Source organism: Filicampus tigris, chromosome 4 (assembly GCF_054856515.1).
Source record: "Filicampus tigris isolate MCC_2025a chromosome 4, RoL_Ftig_1.0, whole genome shotgun sequence".
Taxonomy (NCBI): domain Eukaryota; kingdom Metazoa; phylum Chordata; class Actinopteri; order Syngnathiformes; family Syngnathidae; genus Filicampus; species Filicampus tigris.
Genome location: NC_141220.1, coordinates 8265072 through 8284046, shown reverse-complemented (window position 1 = coordinate 8284046; position 18975 = coordinate 8265072). Strand labels below are relative to the sequence as shown.

The window sequence follows — 18975 nt, the reverse complement described above, 5'->3', positions numbered from 1 at the left end:
GACTTTTGGGGGCCTGCGCATGCGCAATAACGGGCACTTGCGGGAAGCTGCACCGTTCTGGCACAGTAACTCAAAAGCGGTTCTAATGAGCTGGTTCGGCTTCGGCTTTAACGCCTTTGGACAGATACATGTAGGTGGACGTGTTATTAATGACGGCGATCACGCCAACGAAGTTAAAGTGATAACGCCAATAGAGTTGAAGTGTCATGTTGACGGAAGCTGTTCTACGAAAGTAAGTGGACTCCGAGCGAGTTGGAGTCGAAGAGCAACCCTTCATTCGAATGGTGAGCGCCAGACGAAACATGTCACTTGATTACAAATGCCAAGATTTATGCTGTATCACAATCGCTGAGTTATGGCTCGACGTCGCTGTGTTGCTAGGTGCCCGCTCTATGTGCTTGGCAGGTTTCAAGGCTGCGAGTGCAATTTGTGGGACAGGGTCCATGGACGCTGCTGTCGGGGAATCTTTCTTAATCCTCGCTTTTCAAGATAGAATTGAGTCATGGGACCTGGACAACGAGAGGACGACCCCGGTGTGGAGCATGGAAGTCAAAATGCCACCAGATGGCGCAGGTAATAGTTGCTCTCCTAGTCTGTGGCGTTCAAAAGGAAGACACTTTTCACCATAGCGCCATCCTCTGGATTGCTTTGGGTGTTTGTTCCAACATTGCAAAAGTTTACAGAAACCCTATTTGGCGGGTTTCCAGGTTCGCCTCTGAATCTGCCATTAATCCCTGATGGTTACATAGCCATGAAACCTCCCTTCTACCGGCCATTATCTCCACACCTGAAGGTCACCAGTCTGGCACTGGGTGCAGAGCACAGCGTTCTCCTCAGTGCCTCTGGAACAGTGTACACCTGGGGACTGGGCAGGTAGCACTCACACACTTGCCACAAGACTGTTTTGAAGCCTCTATTGAGCCAAGGTACTTATTTATTTTACTTTACAAACAAATATCAGGAACACCAGTGGATACACAGAATAATTAAGTACCTCCCTGGAAGCCTATATAACAGATGAACAAAGGTATCTTATTTGTAGTTAGGCTAAAAATATATATTAGCACAATTAGCCTGTTCATCAAACATCACGCCATGAGATTTTTTTCTTCTCATATCACATATATGCCTTGGCCCAATGAAAGGTGGGTATTCCTGATCGGCAGAAGACATTCATTACAGTGTTTCTTACTACTGAACAGTCACGGTGAGTTAGGGCACGGTGGCCTCTCATCTGAAGAGCAGCCCAGGGTAGTGGAGGCCCTTTGGGGCATAACCATGAGCTGTGTGGCTACAGGAGGATGGCACACTGTCTGCATTAGTGGTAAGAATTGCTCATAATGTCAGTGTAATAAGAGATGCACATAAATGGTACTATTCAAATGTATTAATTAACAGATGGGGGTGACCTGTATGTGTGGGGCTGGAATGAGAGTGGCCAGCTTGGACTTCCCACGCGAGATGGAAGGAAGGCACTGCAGCATCAAAATAGTCAAGGAGTAGCAGGTTGGTCATCTACTTTACCAGAATATTTGAACCATTTTTAAAGTGCTTACTCTGCGACATGGAAAATGTTCTTGAAGGCCAACTAAAGAAAAAAAAGACTATAGTATATTTCATCTGGCCAGCAGGTAGTACTGTACACGAGAAGCCAAACAACTTAAAATACTGGCTTGTTTTCTGTCATTCATTGCAATGAGCTTTGGGGTGATTGCCCTAGGTTTTCAGTTGTGGCTTAGCTTAGTCTATTGTTGAAATCACATTTCAGCTTTATGATACCTGACATGTAACATGAAAAATATCAACAGCATGTACTTGTTGAAGGATACCTATATCACAATGTCTGTGCAAGTCATTACAGTTGGATTTAAAAAAAAAAAAAAATTGAAGACATGTTCAAATGAAGCCAAGTTTAACATGTATGGATCCTTCAACTGTTGTTACAGACTTGCCGTCATATAAAGACACAGTGGAGGACAAAGAAGTGTTTATATCCATCCAGGCATTCCCAGCACTATTGGACGTCACTCAATCGTGTGACGTTAAGATGGTTGGCTGTGGCTCGCGACACACAGCTGCAGTGACATGTAAGTAATCTCACTTCCACGTGTCCATATAAAATTATTGGAGAGAGGATTTACAATAGACGTCCTCAATTTGTTTAAACAAATGCTAACCAAACATTTTCATTTGAATGTCTGTTGTTCACAGTTCTAGTAATACAGTACCTTGCAAACTTTGAAATAAATCAAATAGAAGAATCCACTACAATTACGAAAAGGTTCATGTAATCATAGTGCAACCTAGGCTAAGAGCATGCACAGAGCTCTCTTTTAAAATTGTGTCACCAGCAACATTCTCAGTGACTTCAAACAATGTGGAGTACCCATTAAAAAGATGAAACTATCAAACATACACAAAAGAGATTTTTCACATCACATTGGGTCACCAGAAGAGCTGACGGGTCAGATTCGGGCTTCCGTTTTCAATGTGATCTTTCTCATTTTAGCCACAGGTGACCTCTACACATGGGGATGGGGTGAGTTTGAGCCCAACTCTTAATATTCCCAGTAACAGTGATACACACTTTAATTCACAAAAGAAGTGCCAACTTTTGTTTTTCCCCTCAGGTCAATACGGTCAGCTTGGATACGAGGCATCCTATTCAGATGAGCCGCGCCGTGTGGAGTTCTTCAGGGAACAACAAATGCGTGTCGTTGATGTGACGTGTGGGGCGTGGAATACTTTTGCTGCTGTAGTCAAGGAGGCTGCCTCTTAAATATTATGGAATCCTATTGGTAAACATGGACTTTGCACAATAATCGTGCGAACTGACAAGACTTGAAATACAAGTATTTTGTATAGGCTCAAGAAAAAGCTCGACAATTATGGATTTTGTAAAACCTTTTATATGGAAATATAAAGAGAGTTTTAAAAATTACAAGTGGGTGATTTACATATCACAGTAAAGTCAGTAAAACCCATAGATAACCTGCAGCAAATAACTACTTTATATAATTGATTAAACAATGACATATGTAGGCGGCCAATTTCTGTCTTCACAGCACAATCTTGAAAGAACTGTGGAGAAGTTTTTGGAAATAAGTAAATTGATTTGACAAAGGCATCCGTTTTTATATTTTTATGCTCACCTGACAAAATCCGGTGACCTTGAAATGACGTGCTGAAACTCTGAGAGGTTCACGGTTCCATCCTTGTCAATGTCCGACTCGTCAAGAATCTTAAATGACATCCAGTAGAAACTACTGTATTATTATACTTGTCTATGTTGTTGTGCAGTGCTCTAAGTGGGCTGGTGTGCACCAGCATTTCTCGATTTTAGCCTCTAGCGTACCAAGACTTTTTATACAGCATACTGGGACTTTACATTATGCCACAGTACCCTCTTCTTTTGTATTTCTCTCTTGTGCTTTGTGATACACGCCTGTCTCTCGCGAGGCGAGTGTGTGTCAGAAAAAGGATGCGAAGAAGAGTGAACAATGAAAACATCAGAGCGAAAACATTAAAGCGAACCTTTGAAACACGTTTTTTATACAGTCATTGGTTGAAAAAAAGTTGAACCGAGAAATGTTGGCGTGGCTTCAAAAGGGCCAAATGAGAACCCGGACTGGTGATGAAGCGGGTGACAACACAATAGACGATATGTTAATCTTGCTAGTGAATAGTAGCCAGCTAAAAGGAACGTTAGCACTTCTGATTCACGTGTAGCTAGGAAAGTCAACAATGACTGCACAGAACATGGCAGTAATTGTGGCCAGACTTCTGATGTCATCAACCAATTTTTATTTATGTATTTTTTATAATATATATATTCACTGCCTACTTCACTTGGCAAAAGTAGAGTAAGGGGAGTACGAGCACTTATTTTTTTCCACTTAAAGCACTGTTGTTGTGTCTATAATATTGCAGGGTGTCACTCACATTGTTGATAAGCTGTCTCATCTCCTCGGCAGTGAGTCTTGTGTCTTCCGTCTCTCCAGTCAGGCAGTTGACGAGTTTCTCCAAATCACCACAGTCAAGAGTTCCATCATCATCAAAGTCTAAAAAACAGAAAATAGCATCAAGTATAATTGTTTTGGTAATCACATGCTAAGATTATCCAAACACTTTTACCAAATATACGGAATGCATAGTGGGACTTGATTTCCAGTGTAGCCGAGTCACTGAAGGCACTCAAAAGATCTAGAAAGTCCTCAAAAGTGAGGCTTCCATCGTTCACTTCAGATGTTGAAAAGACATGGCAGATCCTCGTTCTGAAGGGGTTGGACTGAAACAGGAATAAGTACAAGGGTCATTGCAGTTTAGTAATAACCGAAGCACTTCCTTCTTACCACCTTTGGCCATAAGGAGTGTTGTTAACACTGAAGTTTTTATTTATTTAATTTTTACCTTTAGTTCTGGAAGAGTGAGGATCTTCTCCATGGGCACCCTGGCGTTTGGAAGGTCTTTTTCATCTTTCGTGAGCAGCTCTGTGAATCTTTTATGTGCCCTGGTAATAAGCCACAACATAACACTGGGTTTCATAAGCCCAGCCGTGTGATTCTTACCATTCAAACAGCAAATTCATTAAGCGTGTGGCATACAAATGGTCACTTACAGGAGAATTTCTTGTTTGGTTAAAAACGTCAGCTCCTAGAAATAAAATGACAGCCACCACACAGGCACGTCACACAAAATAAATAAAAATGAAAATCATGCAGGACTAGGTGTTAGCAACATGTTACTTTACAGCTAGTGAGATAACTTTGGATTCAACATTATGAGATGCCACTGTTGGTACAAATTCTAAATTGGCGTACAAGGCTGGATTCCTCTATTTGGGCGAAGCTAAAATAGCTTAAATTGACTACGGTTGCTGGGCGGAACAACAAGTGTTTGGCGGAATGGCAGCTATAAGCGTCTCCCAGTTAATGTTCGTCGGGACGGCGTCGTGTTTCTTTAGGATTCTTATATTTGGCCACTTACTTGGTATTCTGAGAGCAAATCCTTTCCAAGTTGACTGGCCGTTGTCCCCATCTTGTACTGTAGTTTCCAACGTTAAACTTTTGTCTTGTAAACACTGTGGTGCGACTTCACTTCCGGTGATCTCGTTAACCCTTTCATGGTAGTCTTGATAGTCTACGAAGGCAGCTGCGAGCTAAAGTCCAACACGTGAAGATAAAATCGTCACAAAAGCCTCAAAATACATTTCTGAGTATATTTGAGGGTTATTGACACAGTGTTTTGGCTGTATGCTGTTTTCTTTAAACTAGTGTTCGGGATACAAAAAGACAAAAACAGTACCAACGAAATCGGATTGTATACGTTTCGAATCATATGGACACACCTGTTTCGATGCACAGCGGCGTTTACGTTTCTGTCGGAACGTGAAAATTTGCAACTTGATTTTCTTATTGTTTTGTCTTTTCGACATGGACAGAATATTTTGTACACAATAGATAATACACGGTGTCAGTGATGTTTTTTTTTTTTTAATACATTTAACTGGAACGATTTAAGGTAGAGTGATCGAGGCTTGTTTCCTATATTCCATTAAAGCGACACTTGGATGAGCTTAACATTGGCACTTACATAATAGGTGTGCGTGTAAAAATGACATCAGTACTAAAATGCCCACCTCAAAAGACTGTAGTTATTTAAGGGTTTTTCTTGTGATTAGGTTTAGACAAATTGCCCCGCCTCTTTTTGGGGCGTGTCATGTTTTCGGTCTCAGCTGTCTAGTCACGGGAGGGAGCCAAGCGTGGTAATATTGCTCGCTTTGTCAGTTCTGTTGTCTAAAACGGCGACCAATCGCCACTAAAATGCAAAAGCACATTACTACGCTTGTCTACTTCAACCTGTGAAAGTACAAAAGTGTTCTGCACAATAGTTTGGGTTTATTGACATAAAACGTGATCTCATCATGATCACCTCCACAAAATCAAAAATTCCGTGGCGATCGCTTCTCCACTTACACAGGCTGAAGCGGACAAGTGCAGGAATGCGCACACGAACCCCGACTGGTTATATTTCTTACATTTAGCTACGCTAAACTCGTGTCAACTCTCGGGAGGCAGATGGCGACTGGCAGTGGGCAAGCAATCAGGCAAGCATGGATCTTTATCCCCCCGCCCCCTACAGCTAACAATAGGATAACAGTACAGCTAATAGCAACAACTAGCTTCAGGCCGTTAAAACAAAAAGCGTTAGTACAACAACATTAGCTCCTTACTGTCCGCGTAGCGTGTGGAGGTGATCATGAGCCTGTGTCTTCATGTCACGGGGTTGCCTCCAAGCAGTCCCGTGCTTTGACTGACACCGTTTGCAGCCGGCAGCTTCGGCGTGAGTGAAGTGGCGTTAGAGTGAGGTAAGACCTCATCGAACGAGCGTCAATGTTCAGCAAACAAAAAGTTCCAGCGAGGAGGCTGACTGCACAGCCGAGTGTGGCTGCATTGGAAAGTACCGTTTCGGCTGTTACGTTCCATTGGACGGCGTGTTGTCGGTCGAAAAACTGTGGCCATCCAAATAAATGTGCACGTCCACTCATTCCCACTTCAATCTCTGTAAATATCTTGACTGGTGTTAAATGCTTCACCCGTCCTAACTGTGATCAGCAAAGAAGCAGTGGGTTTTTTTTTGTTTGTTTGTTTTGTTTTGTTTTTTATAGCAATGAAGCAGTGTGCGCTCTTCCCAGCATAAATCTGTGTAGCTCTGCTCACTTCCACATTTCCTCATTCTCATATAAATCAGCCACATAGAAGTTAATCCTTTTGATATGTTGAAGTGGTTATTAGTAAGGGTGTCCACATACATTTTGGTGTGAATTGATCACCGTTTTTGGACATGAGAAGCAATGAAAGTACAATGATTTCCAATGGAGAGTTTGTAATCCTCCAGTCCTCAAGGGAGGTCCTCAAGAGAAATGAAATGATCCGGATCGTTATCAGGCCCCTGCAGAATTTGCTGATAAGCCGATCATTTGAATCAGGTGTGTTGCAGGTGGGAAACGTCTAAAACATGCAGGAAAGTGACCCTCGAGGACCGTTGTTTGAGACCCTTGCCCTGGACTGTTGAGCAACTGAAGTTGTAAATCAGGGGTGCTCAAGTCTGGTCCTCAAGAGCCCCTATCCAGCCTGTTTTCCATCTCTCCCTGCCTGCAACACAGCTGATTCAAATCATCCGCTCATCACCAAGCTTTGCACATGCCTGATAACGATTGTGATAATTTGTATCAAACGTGTTCAGGTAGGGAGAGATGGAAAACAGGCTGGATAGGGGCCCTTGAGGACCGGACTTCAGCACCCCTGTTGTAAATCAAGCAAGAATGGCAAATAATTCCACCTAAAAAAGCAACAATTTGTGTCCTCAGTTCCAAAAGGCTTTTTGAGTGTTGTTAAAATGAAAGGTGGGTAATTTATCATATGCCCCTGTCCCACCTTTTTGAGAAAGTGTTGCAGGCATCAAATTCAAAATAAATTAATATTTTCAAAAAAATAAAATAAACAAGGTTATCAATTTGAACATTAAATATCTGGTCTTTGTAATGTATTAAATACAGTTTGAAAAGAATTTGCAATTGTTATTTATTTATTTTTTACACAACATTGCAACTTTACTGGAATTGTTTTTGCAGATGGATGGTTGGATGTTTGAAACGGATAAATTGTGTGGTGTAACTCAGCATAATCATTACTAATGATGTTTTCTTTTCAATTTCAAATCCAAACTGAAGTAATGGTGATGTCTTATGTATTTCATTAAACTAATGCTATAAAAGGAATGCTATAAAAACATTTTAGCTTGACTACAACACAATGTGGGTGAATTCAAACAACTTTTACTTTTTGAAATTCAACAAAGTTTGAATCTACTCATCATGTCACAGAGTCCAGCTCAACTCTGGAAGAGGGACAAGCTAAGCACCCGGGTTTGTTTCCCAGTCTGTTGAATCTAAAAATAAAATACAAAAAAGGAGAATTACACAACAAAATACAAAATGCTGAAATGATTAAAACAGTATGCAATTGTTCTGTCTCTGATGAGATTTGTTTGACTGACCTACCTGTCATTCTTGTTCCTTCCCTCGTCTCAGCCGGAACACCGATGCCAAATTCATTTTCAGCAGTGACTCTAAAGTAGTAGATGCCCCCCTCCTGCAGGTCAGTCACCTTATAGGACAACCTGTGGCATCTGTTTGTGAGTCTTGTCCATCCTTTTCTGCTGATGTCCAGTATGTCAACAAGGTAGTTCTTAACGGAGGCTCCTCCCTCATTCTCAGGTATGTCCCAAGTAACTGTGGCAGAGTTCTTGGTAACATCTTTAACAGCTAAATGCGTTGGTGGACCAGGAGTATCTAGAACCCTCACACTTAGAGTCAAAGAGGCATTCCCGACACCATTTTGCAATTTGACTATGTATTTGCCTGTATCGTTGCGAGTCACTTTTTCCACTGTAATTGAGGTGACGGAGTTGGTGATGTTGATCAGTCCTCTGACTCTTAGATCCACATCTGCTTTTTCCCAAGTCACAATGGGAGTAGGTTTGCCAGTGAAAGGCACGGTGAAGGTGAAGGCGCTTCCTTCTTTAACATGGAGGGTCTTCTTCATGTCAGTGCTAATGTCAAACCTGGGTTCCTCTTCTCTGTCCACAGCCATATAAGGATCCGTTTCAGGGCTGGCTTCACTGATGCCTACCTTATTTATTGATCTAACAACAAACACATATTCTGTCCCTGAGGTGAGCCCAGTTACTTTAAACTCAGTCTTATCTGTGTTTTGGGTCCCAACAGCCCAGGCATCTTCTGTAGGTTTTCTGTATTCAACTTTGTACCCAGTGACTGGTTCTCCGCCATCGAACAGTGGCTTGTTCCATGACAGAGTGATTGAGGACTTGGAAGAATCGAGAAGTGTAAGCTTTTCAGGAGGGGAAGGCAGGAACTTTGGATCTTCTGCCATTGCGAGAGGACATGGTAGACTGGGTTCACTTATCCCTGCAGCATTCTCTGCAAAAACACGAAATTCATATTCGCATCCTTCATGTAAGCCAGAGGCTTTGACTCGTAGGTCATAGACAGGCTTCTTATTAACACGTTGCCAACGAATGCCGTGCTTGTCACGCTTCTCAATGATGTACCCGCTGATTCGGCTTCCGCCATCAGATACTGGTCTCTTCCAGCAGATTGTCATAGCGTCACTCGTTGTACTTGTGACCTCAACATCCGTTGGAGCGGTTGGGATGGTGAAGGGGTCGACTGCCTTGGTGGGATCACTTTCCAAAGTCTCCCCCTCACCATACTTGTTCACTGCCCTCACCCTAAAGAGGTATTCATTTCCTTTGAGCAGCTTGGTTATTTTGCAAGTATTGGCCATCAAGTCACCATGAATAAGAGTCCAGGCTATACGGCTGGTTTCACATTTCTCAACGATATAATGCATGATTTCTGCACCGCCTGTCTCGTGAGGGGGTCCCCATGATAAGGTGACTTTCTCTGCTGAAAGTCCAGACACTTGCAGAGGTCCAGCTGGAGGGCCAGGCCTGTCTAAGACTCTACATGTAATCACAATAGATGTAGTACCCGCAGTACTCTGTAGCGTCAGACTGTACTGTCCAGAGTCTTTCCGAACACTTTCCCGGATTAGCAGAGATGTATGCGTCTTTGTTGTTGTAATCTCAACCCTACCCTTTGTGCCAATCGCTCTACTATTCTTTGACCACAACACTGTAGGGTTAGGGCGGCCAGAGATGTCAGCATCTATTCTTAGAAGGTCACCCACTTTGACAACCAAAACCTGTCTAAATTTGTCCTCTACCATAATTTTAGGTGGCTCCACATCATGCTGCACAGTGACAGGTCCTGTTGCCTCAGAGGGTGCACTAAAGAGCTCAGCTGCATTCTTTGCAAGAACCCTGAAGTCATATTGTTCCCCCTGTGTGAGACCAGTCACCTCCAAAAAGGTGTCGAGTAAGTTGGTGAAATTACCCTTAAGCCAACAACTATCAGGAAGCTCTTTGCGCTCTACAATGAAACTAGTTATTTTAGCCCCACCGTCATATTGTGGTTTCTCCCATGATAGGGAAACTGAAGAATTTGTTATGTTGGAGACTGTGAGGTTCCGCGGGGGATCACACTGGTCTCTTGCTACAACAGGCTCAGAGGCATTACTGCAGGGACCAGCGCCAACAATATTCTCAGCATACACCCGAAACTCATATATGAGGCCTTCTTCAATACTTGTAACTTTGAATCTGTTCTCTGTCACTGGACCTCTGTTTAACTTTGTCCACAGAATACTGCTTTGATCTTTGCATTCAACATGATAGCCAATTATAGGGCTGCCGCCATCACTGCTTGCTGGGTTCCATGTAATGACCATGACAGACTTTGAGGCACTCACAACAGAGATATTGCTTGGTGGACTTGGAACCTTGAAAGGGTATTGAGCAACAACAGGTTCAGACTCAACAAAGGAGCTCTTCCCGTAGCGATTCTCTGCAACAACACGAAAGTGATATTCAGTGCCCTGTGTCAGACGGGATATTTTTATCGAAGTCCTGGAAACGGTGGCTGAAACAGTCTGCCATATTGCGCTGCCTGAATCTCTCTTTTCAACAACATAATTAGATATTTGACATCCCCCACTATAATGCGGCGGCTGCCATATCAGAGCCACAAAGTCAGCGCTCACTTCTTCCACAGTGAGGTTACATGGTGGTCCAGGTTTTTCAAAAACATTAACATGGATTTCAGCAGATGTAGTTCCAACGGAATTGGTAACAGTAAGCTCATACAAGCCAACATCTATCTTTGTTGCATCTTTGATTATGAGTTGAGATGACATATCCGATGTACATACATTTACCCTGCAGGTCTCTTTGAGTATGTTGCCATCTTTCTTCCATGTTATTGTTGGCTGTGGTACACCCTTAAATGGCACATCAATCCTTAAATCATTCCCTGCTTTCACACTGAATGTGTCGGACAGTAAATTAATAACAGGTTGAGCACGTGTGTCTTTTACAATCACAGGTGTCAGCAGGAGCTTTGGTTCACTCTTACCCTTTTCATTTACAGCACTAACTCTGAAGAAATACTCTATTCCTTTTGTCAGTCCCTTAATGACAGTTTCCAGTGCTTTACTCTCAGAACAGGTTCTCCACTTGTCATTTCCCTTTGCCTGCATTTCTACAATATAACATGTAATTTTGCTTCCTCCGTCATGATCTGGCTTTTCCCAAGAGAGTTGTACACTGTCACTGGTGACATCACTCTGTGTGATTTTCCCAGGAGGAAGAGGCACTTCGGACATTTTAACAGACTCATTTGTTTCAGCTGCTTGTCCACTTCCATACTCGTTTACAGCCAAGACACGGAAGTAATAAAAACATCCCTCCTGGAGGTTGTCAATTTTATATGAGTTCCTTGTGCAGTTACTGCACACACTTGTAAATACCTTCCTAGCCTCCTCTCTTTTTTCCACGGCATAATGCGAGATCACTGCTCCTCCATCAATGAGAGGAGCCTCCCAGGAGATGAAGACAGAATCTCTCTGTACATCTTTCACTTGCAGGTTTGTTGGCGCACTTGGAGTATCCAACACTTGAACATTGATAAATGCTGATTTAGAGCCCTTGCAGTTGGTAACAGTCAATACATACTTCCCAGTGTCATTTCGGTTTACATTTTCAATCATCAACAATGTGCAGGAGCCTGTCACATCTATTTGTGCACGCTCACTGAGAGGGCCACCTTCCTTTGACCACTGGACCTCAGGTTCTGGCCTTCCTCTGATGGGGACATAGAGACGCAATGTTGAACAGGCTCGAACACTAACTAGCTTTCTCAAAGCTGTGTCCAACTCAACTTCAGGATGCTCTAATTTGTCAGCTGCGACCACTGAACCTGGTAAGTCCACTGGCTCACCAACTCCATTGGCATTTGTTGCACGTACCCGGAAGTTGTACTCTGCATTTTGTCTCAGACCTTTTATTGTGTCTTTTGTATCTTCTGTGTTTGCTGTGCATGTGATCCACTCCTCACCTGATGCTTCTTTCATCTCAACAATAAATCCAGTAATGGGAGCTCCACCATCATAGATAGACTTGGACCAGGATAGAGAGACAGTACTGGCCGAATGGTCTGTCACTTTGAGGTTGGTAGGGGGACCAGGAGGGTATGATATATCACATATTTTAATATAATCACTTGCCTCACTGGGTGCACCAACACCAGCGGTATTCTCTGCCGATACTCTAAACTGGTAATAATGTCCCTCAGTGAGTCCTGTGCATCTGTAACGCAAGTCATTCAGTCTTCTCTTGTTGCATTTAGTCCACCTAACACCCTCTTTTTCACGTTTCTCCAGGATGTAGCCATCGATCTCAGAGCCACCGTCCGTCTCGGGTCTTTCCCACGTCAACATTACAGAGTCTCCAGTCATGGCACTGGCTATTGGGGTAGAAGGAGCACTTGGTGTTTTGAAAGGATTTTGTGCAATGAACGGTTCTGATTCCAGGAATTCCCCTACACCAAATTTGTTCACAGCACAAACACGGAATATGTATTCTCTCCCTGGTGTCAACTTTGTTGCTTTGTAACTGACAGCTTCAACATGGGCATCAACTCCTGTCCAGGTAACGCGGCTTGTCTCCCTTTTTTCAAGAATGTAATGCGAAACACTGGCACCGCCATCATTTAAAGGGGCGTTCCAATGGAGATTACATTTTTCACCACTGACAGATTTCACCCTCAAAGGTCCGTCTGGGGAACCGGGTCTATCCAGTACCTTCACATTAACTGGCGTAGATGTTGTTCCATTAATGTTAGTGAGACTCAGGACAAAGCGTCCCCCATCCACTCGTGTACAGTCCCTGACTGTCAATGTTGTATGAGTGAGGGTGTTTTTGACGTCTGTCCTTGGTGTAGCTTTGTTAATTTCCGCACCATCCCTCAGCCACCTTACATCGGGAAGGGGCTTCCCAAAGTAATCAGCTTCAATTGTAAACGTTTCGCCCGCCTGAGCAACTATTGTACTCTTGAACTTGGGGTCCATGAACGCAGAGGGTCCTTCAATTACATCTTCAGCAAAGATGGTTATACTTTCAGAGGGTTTGCTCCAAACGCCTGCACCATTCTTGGCAGTTACCCTAAACTCATAACTTTGGCCTCCCGTCAAACCTGTAATTGTGAACTGATTTTCAATAACATTTGTGAAGTTTACTTTCATCCATCGGCCATCTGGAAGCTCTTTCTTTTCAACAACGTAGCCTGTAATGGAGCTGCCACCATCATAGCCAGGTTTGGCCCACTGGAGTGTGATACTCTCTTTTGTAATAACAACAGCTTCAGGTTTACCAGGTGGATCACACGGATCTCTCGCCACATAACAGTCAGATATCTTGCTCGATGGACTCAGTCCAGCAATATTTTCAGCAAATACTCTGAATTCATATTCAATGCCTTCCTCCAGGCCAGTTGTTTTGAATCGGGTGTCAGGTATGGCAAATTTGTTCAGCTTGGTCCATAAGATGCTGTTTTTCTCCTTTCGTTCCAGGTGATAGCCAGTGACAGCACTACCTCCATCTCTGCCAGGGGGTGCCCATTCAACTAACATGCTGTACTTTGACACTGTGGACACAAAAGGTGTACCAGTAGCCATAGGCACACTAAATGGGTACTGTGCAAGTACAATTGCAGATGTGATGGCTGCACTCTTTCCATACCTATTTTCTGCAAACACTCTAAATTGATACTCATTACCAGTCTTTAGTTTGGTGACTTTGATTGCAGTTCGCACTGTCGTTGCTGATACTGTTTGCCACTCCATGTTTGTAATGTCACGTTTCTCCACGACATAGTTGTCAAGCTGACAGCCTCCTGTGTACTCTGGTGGTTCCCAGGAAATGGACACATAGTCAGAACTGACCTCATCAATCCTCACGGGACCTATGGGTGGGTCAGGCTTTTCAAGAACCACCACTGTGATTTCTCCTGTATAGCTTCCAGCATTGTTGCTTGCTGTGATGGAGTATTGGCCAACGTGCTCCCTTGTAGCGTGTCTGATATGAAAAACTGTCAGTGATGATGTAGATGAGATCTCCAGCCTGGATGTCTCTTTGACAGCATGTCCATCTTTTTTCCATTCTATCTTTGTCGCTGGATTCCCCAGTACTGGTATGTCTACTTTCAAATCTTCACCATTTTTCACTGTGAATGTGGTAAAAGTCAGTTGAAGTGTTGGTTTTAAAACCTTTTCCTTTACTGTATCAGAAGACTGATCTTTTGGGTTTTGTGCACTCCTCTCAACAGACCCGCTGATCTGTCCTATAGAAGAAACACATAACATATGAATAAAACATTGTGTAATGCGTTAGGCTTATTATGGTAATTCTCACCGTGATTTGTAGATACCATGATTTTCTAATAATATTATTAAAACACTGTTATAAATGCATATTTACTGTGAAATCTTGATGACTAGTGTGCTTTACATACCTTCAACACTGGCAGAGGTGGATGACTCAGGGTGAGTATCATGTGTCAGATGAGTTGTATCGTTTCTGTCATTTCTTGTCTACAAAATAGATACAGTTGTCAGTTGTCACTTGTTTGTGAAATTAAATTAAAGCACCACTGCTCAATTCTAGCACAATCTCCTGGAAAAGGTATTACCTTGATATGCTAATGTTAATTCTGGTAAGTGTGGCATTGTAGTTTGAAAAATAGATATTGAAAAATATTGTAGTTGAGGCATAACTTTTCATAAAGAATGGTTTAACTACATACAACTCTTCTTTTTAATCCCAAAGACCCAAAAATAAAGCATTGCTGAAGACAAAAACAAAATAAAATATACAAACTAAAAATGTATACAGTACAATGTTGTCCTATTTTTCGTGGAATTCAAAATAAAACAAAAAAAGTACTTACTTCTTTATCTGTTCCTGCTTCCATCCTTATCTTATTATGTCCTTATAGGAAGCAAAAACCGAAATTAACTCAACGCTGTTTGAGATATGGAAAATGAAGTGTGCTCCTGAGCAGCCAAACACACAACTCCAGAAGTCACTGCCTGCTTTATCTCCAAGTGCATGCAGTTACTCAGCTGCTAAAATAGCCACATGACTGAATGGCCAGCTGCTGCATCTTCTAAAATTAGTTTAGCCTGCATGGATTACAAAACAGCAGCAGACGTATAACTAGACAATCTTAAAAAACAACAATACAGAAATTAGACCATTAGCTCTATGTTGATCTGATGAAATGTATCTTTGAATAAATAAATAAATAAATACATACATACATACATACATACATACATACATACATTAATAAATAACATGCAGATATTATACTTTACCATTTGTGTAGGTGCACTGGAATTATAGTTGAGGAAAAGTTTTAACAAGACCAGTATTGCATAGGGCTGTAACAATAGTCCAAAGTTAAAATTCCCCCATTGGTTCGTTACACTACGTATTCAAATGCAATCTTACTATAAGCGAAAATATGCGTTATTATCCTTTTACTTTGGCATCTCAAACCGAAAATGCAAGCACCGATGTAGAACGTCTAACGGAACAAGATGTTACCGGGGCTTTATATAGTATTAAAAACGTACGAAGGTATCCGCTAAGCGCTTTGTTTCGCCATACATGGACAATTCTGTTTTTAATACCCTATTCAAACATTTGTTCATTTTATCTTGTCGTGATGATGTAAACTAGCAGTGAACTCCCGGCTCAAAACTGTAAAGTTGCTTTTATTTTGGCAACTCAAACCGGAAATATAAATACCAACGAAGAAGCACCAACGTAACTAATCAGAAAATATCAAGTGTGCAAGTACGTGCTCGAGCTATAAGTGTTGTGCTTTGTATGATTATAGTATGTGATTATATTGTAATTGAATATTTGTTGTCATTGAATTCCAAGTGAAATACCTTTTTAATCCTATGGACGGGAACTGAACAGTGGACATCGATCCGACTGGACGACAATGAAAATGACGCTACCCTGTGTACATGCGGTGTAAGATTTCATTCGTTTCTTTTTCTTTTTGGTAACTTCAAAGCTTACCTCTACAACCAACTATGCCAGTCCAATTTGTCTACAGGAATCAGGACTTTATCAAAGATGTGCTCGTCTATACGGATAACATATCCCTGTCGGCAAATGAATCGAGGTTTGATTCGGCCATCCAAACTGGATGGACGGACAGGATGGAGAGGGGGCTCTTTCGGTACCATTTGGGAGACTTACAAACACGTATCCTGCCTGGCCGGTGTGGTTTTGTGGCCCAGTTAAATGTCAAGCGAGGAATGGAGAGAAGAAAGCCTCAGGAGATCCTCAGTATTCAGCAGGATTTCAACGCCAAGCAGTTTAATTTCAACAAGGTCAACCCAGATGAGATCATATTTGAGATGATTAAGGAGTCCGAGGAAGGGCATGAAATTGGCCATCAACCCTGTAAGACAGTTGTTTTGGTCAATGTCAGTCCTCTGGAGTTTGGACATTGTCTTTTTGTTCCAGATCCAGCACGCTGCTTTCCTCAAATCCTCACAAGGCACGCCACTCAAGTTGGTATTGAATCGGTGCTGCTCAGCTCTGATCCAGCCTTTCGTGTGGGCTTCAACAGTCTCGGAGCGTTTGCATCTGTCAATCATTTACACCTCCATGGGTATTACCTGAAACACAAGCTCAATATTGAATCTGTGCCTGTGCGGCCTCTTCTTCCTGAAAAAGGATTTTACACCTTAGCGGAATTTCCTGCGGGTTTTCTGTTCTACACGGAATCCGACGGAGTGAAGGATGTTGCGAGTGCCATCTGTCATGTGACTGACTTCTTAATGGAGGCCAATGTTGCTCACAACCTCTTCATGACCAGAGGATGTCCCCCTTGCGAAGATGACAAGTTATTAAGAAAAGGCGTACGCATCGCCGTCTGGCCCAGAGTAGCTTGTTTCGGTACCAAAGAGGAGTCTGCTCTTAACGTTGCTCTATGCGAGCTTGCTGGACATCTACCATTTAAGAACAAGAAGGACTATGAGCTCACCACTGAGTCACGTGTGATAGAAACCATTCAGCATTATCTTCTACCTCATGAAGATTTTCTTCAATTGGAAAAGCAGCTGACCCAACATTTCATGATGCTGTAAGATTTTGACCAAGCATGTCGAGTGATGTTCAGTACTAATGACATCAATAAATGTACCCTTTGCCAAGAGTGTTTGTGCAGTCAATTTTAAAGAAATGTATGATGCGCTGCCAACAGTTTTCCGAAATACCGATAAAAACTAGAAATAGACCGATATGGTTGATTTTTTTATTTTTATTTATGTATTCTTTAATCTTCTGCTTTGTCTTAACATTCTAACAAATGAAAAGGTTGAGTGAGCTCCCAGAGTCATTGGCAGAGTCATTGGTATTTCTTGAAAGGTTAAATGAAAACTTCAATAAGTAAATAGCTCCCTATAGTTTGTCAGAGTACATAAAGTTTTCCAAACTTTCAAAATAGCTGAAATCTTCAACTTTTACTTGACTTCATTTTTTTGTTTTAAAGTCAAAGAAAAACAAAGGGTCGGCATCATTTTTTGTAAAGTTAACTGAAAATTAGAATAAGTAGTTCAGAAGTTAAGAAGTTAACAGTTTTAAGTGAATCTCTTACTGGCCATCAGATTTATTGATTTATTTCAAATGGCCAGACGAATATGGGCGCCGATAATCGGTCTCTCCCTAACAAAAACATTTCTTTTTATGGTTCATGAACTATACAGAGCAGTTATATCTTAGAATCTCTTGCACAATGTAATATCCAATACAACATCTGGATCAAAAATTTACATAGTTAATACTGTTGACTCAGGCCTGCATGGAGTCCGAAGGTTGTCCACATGCTTGCGTGGGTTTTCCCTGGCTACTTTGACTTCCTCTGACATTCCAAAATATGACATGTTGGGCTTAATGAAGACTCTGAATTGTCAAGAAGTGTGTATGGTCATTTTGTCTGTATTAGCCGTGCGATCGGCTGGTGACCTGTCCAGGTCTTGCCTCTTTTGAACTTATCTGGTAAAGACTCCCGTTCACCCGCAACCCTAATGAGAACAAGCAGTACAGGATGGATAGTTTGCACTCCAGCATCACATGTAGATACTGAGATTAAATTCCACAACTGGACCTCATTATTTATGGGCAAAAGTACAGTGAAAAAATTGGACCACTTTTGTTGTAGAAGACCAAATTTTGCCGATCAATGTATAGAGTGATCTGAATCTGTAGCACCATCCCAGTAGAGCTCATCATGTGCCCGAATGGCATCGCCGAGGCAGCGATGCCAAGTCAAATGATTAGTGCGGCGATGTGTGTATTCGTCTGATAACGAGCTTGTTTTTCCTCCAATGCTGCCTCGACAAAAAAAGGGTCATCTTCATAACTGATACAAAGTCATAAGACTAAGAATTGAACTTTGGTTTTGTTGTTATATTTTGTACACGTTAATTCATGTCTGGTTACATCATTGTCAGTCCATATCTTGTGCTTTGACTCTTAGTTTTTTAGTCCTTCCTTAAACAGAAGACAGCAAAGAGGATGTGTATCTGAAGTTGAGTTGAGTTAAGAAAAGTGTAATGATGACTATAGAGCCGGGAATGTAGCTTAATGCAACATAAGGACGAAAGTGGGAGTCATGTTTTTTTTTTTTCCCCCAAAAACATCCATTCATCCACCCATTATATAATCCGTTTATCCTCACAAGGGTCGTGGGCGTGCTGAAGCCTATCCCAGCTGTCTTTGGGCAGTAGGCGGGGGACACCCTGAACTGGTTGACTGCCAATCACAGGGCACACAGAGACAAACAAACATTCGCACTCACGACTCCAAAAAAACAATCTGTCTAAATTGGGAATAAATCATCCTAAATAATCCAAAGGGATTATAAATGAACATAACAGTCAGCTGTTTTAGCGTGAATGCGTAGACCAG

At 42.1% G+C, this 18975-nt stretch overlaps 4 protein-coding genes across 10 annotated transcripts; 2 read left to right on the top strand and 2 right to left on the bottom strand.

Annotated features, from left to right (window-relative positions):
* The first annotated feature begins 18 nt into the window (after positions 1 to 18).
* Positions 19 to 3084, top strand: rccd1 (RCC1 domain containing 1). Of its 2 annotated transcripts, none has more exons than XM_086028182.1 (8): positions 19 to 284; positions 406 to 573; positions 708 to 873; positions 1203 to 1324; positions 1399 to 1506; positions 1947 to 2087; positions 2510 to 2539; positions 2631 to 3084. In XM_086028182.1, exons 1-8 carry the CDS (start codon positions 20 to 22, stop codon positions 2777 to 2779), a joined length of 1149 nt encoding a protein of 382 aa, XP_085884308.1. In that variant the 5' UTR covers position 19; the 3' UTR covers positions 2780 to 3084. The 2 variants fall into 2 exon arrangements, with proteins under 2 accessions (XP_085884308.1, XP_085884307.1); XM_086028181.1 differs by having other exon boundaries at positions 382 to 573.
* Positions 2887 to 5576, bottom strand: cib1 (calcium and integrin binding 1 (calmyrin)). 3 transcript variants are annotated; one of them, XM_086028183.1, is made up of 8 exons: positions 5326 to 5576; positions 4987 to 5158; positions 4619 to 4653; positions 4411 to 4510; positions 4135 to 4288; positions 3943 to 4061; positions 3153 to 3241; positions 2887 to 3081 (listed from the first exon to the last, which is right to left on the bottom strand). In XM_086028183.1, exons 2-8 carry the CDS (start codon positions 5035 to 5037, stop codon positions 3060 to 3062), a joined length of 570 nt encoding a protein of 189 aa, XP_085884309.1. In that variant the 5' UTR covers positions 5038 to 5158; positions 5326 to 5576; the 3' UTR covers positions 2887 to 3059. The 3 variants fall into 3 exon arrangements, with proteins under 3 accessions (XP_085884309.1, XP_085884311.1, XP_085884310.1); XM_086028185.1 differs by having other exon boundaries at positions 5348 to 5576; XM_086028184.1 differs by lacking the exon at positions 5326 to 5576 and having other exon boundaries at positions 4987 to 5274.
* Positions 5577 to 7569: 1993 nt separating this feature from the next.
* On the bottom strand, positions 7570 to 15730 carry LOC147148389 (titin-like). The gene is made up of 5 exons (XM_086027571.1): positions 15357 to 15730; positions 14927 to 15161; positions 14492 to 14570; positions 8063 to 14320; positions 7570 to 7950 (listed from the first exon to the last, which is right to left on the bottom strand). Exons 2-5 carry the CDS (start codon positions 14948 to 14950, stop codon positions 7916 to 7918), a joined length of 6396 nt encoding a protein of 2131 aa, XP_085883697.1. The 5' UTR covers positions 14951 to 15161; positions 15357 to 15730; the 3' UTR covers positions 7570 to 7915.
* On the top strand, positions 15704 to 17221 carry gdpgp1 (GDP-D-glucose phosphorylase 1). Of its 4 annotated transcripts, none has more exons than XM_086027574.1 (3): positions 15704 to 15840; positions 15931 to 16026; positions 16112 to 17221. In XM_086027574.1, exons 2-3 carry the CDS (start codon positions 15995 to 15997, stop codon positions 17151 to 17153), a joined length of 1074 nt encoding a protein of 357 aa, XP_085883700.1. In that variant the 5' UTR covers positions 15704 to 15840; positions 15931 to 15994; the 3' UTR covers positions 17154 to 17221. The 4 variants fall into 4 exon arrangements, with proteins under 4 accessions (XP_085883700.1, XP_085883701.1, XP_085883702.1 ...); XM_086027575.1 differs by having other exon boundaries at positions 16096 to 17221; XM_086027576.1 differs by having other exon boundaries at positions 15782 to 16026; positions 16112 to 16464; positions 16528 to 17221.
* The last annotated feature ends 1754 nt before the right edge of the window (positions 17222 to 18975 follow it).

What these genes read in the sequence shown, in the direction of transcription:
- LOC147148389 (XM_086027571.1), bottom strand. Translation starts at nt 14,950, where the DNA reads ATGGAAGCAGGAACAGATAAAGAA. An exon ending in AAGCAGGAACAGATAAAGAA is followed by an intron (nt 14,571 to 14,926) that starts GTAAGTACTTTT and finishes TCTATTTTGTAG; the next exon opens with ACAAGAAATGACAGAAACGA. An exon ending in GGAAGGAACAAGAATGACAG is followed by an intron (nt 7,951 to 8,062) that starts GTAGGTCAGTCA and finishes TTTTATTTTTAG; the next exon opens with ATTCAACAGACTGGGAAACA.
- rccd1 (XM_086028181.1), top strand. Translation starts at nt 20, where the DNA reads ATGCGCAATAACGGGCACTTGCGGGAAGCTGCACCGTTCTGGCACAGT. An exon ending in AGCAACCCTTCATTCGAATG is followed by an intron (nt 285 to 381) that starts GTGAGCGCCAGA and finishes CTGTGTTGCTAG; the next exon opens with GTGCCCGCTCTATGTGCTTG. An exon ending in TACACCTGGGGACTGGGCAG is followed by an intron (nt 874 to 1,202) that starts GTAGCACTCACA and finishes ACTACTGAACAG; the next exon opens with TCACGGTGAGTTAGGGCACG.
- gdpgp1 (XM_086027574.1), top strand. Translation starts at nt 15,995, where the DNA reads ATGAAAATGACGCTACCCTGTGTACATGCGGT. An exon ending in CTACCCTGTGTACATGCGGT is followed by an intron (nt 16,027 to 16,111) that starts GTAAGATTTCAT and finishes ATTTGTCTACAG; the next exon opens with GAATCAGGACTTTATCAAAG.
- cib1 (XM_086028183.1), bottom strand. Translation starts at nt 5,037, where the DNA reads ATGGGGACAACGGCCAGTCAACTTGGAAAGGATTTGCTCTCAGAATAC. An exon ending in ACCAAACAAGAAATTCTCCT is followed by an intron (nt 4,511 to 4,618) that starts GTAAGTGACCAT and finishes GCTTATTACCAG; the next exon opens with GGCACATAAAAGATTCACAG. An exon ending in TCACTCTTCCAGAACTAAAG is followed by an intron (nt 4,289 to 4,410) that starts GTAAAAATTAAA and finishes TTCCTGTTTCAG; the next exon opens with TCCAACCCCTTCAGAACGAG.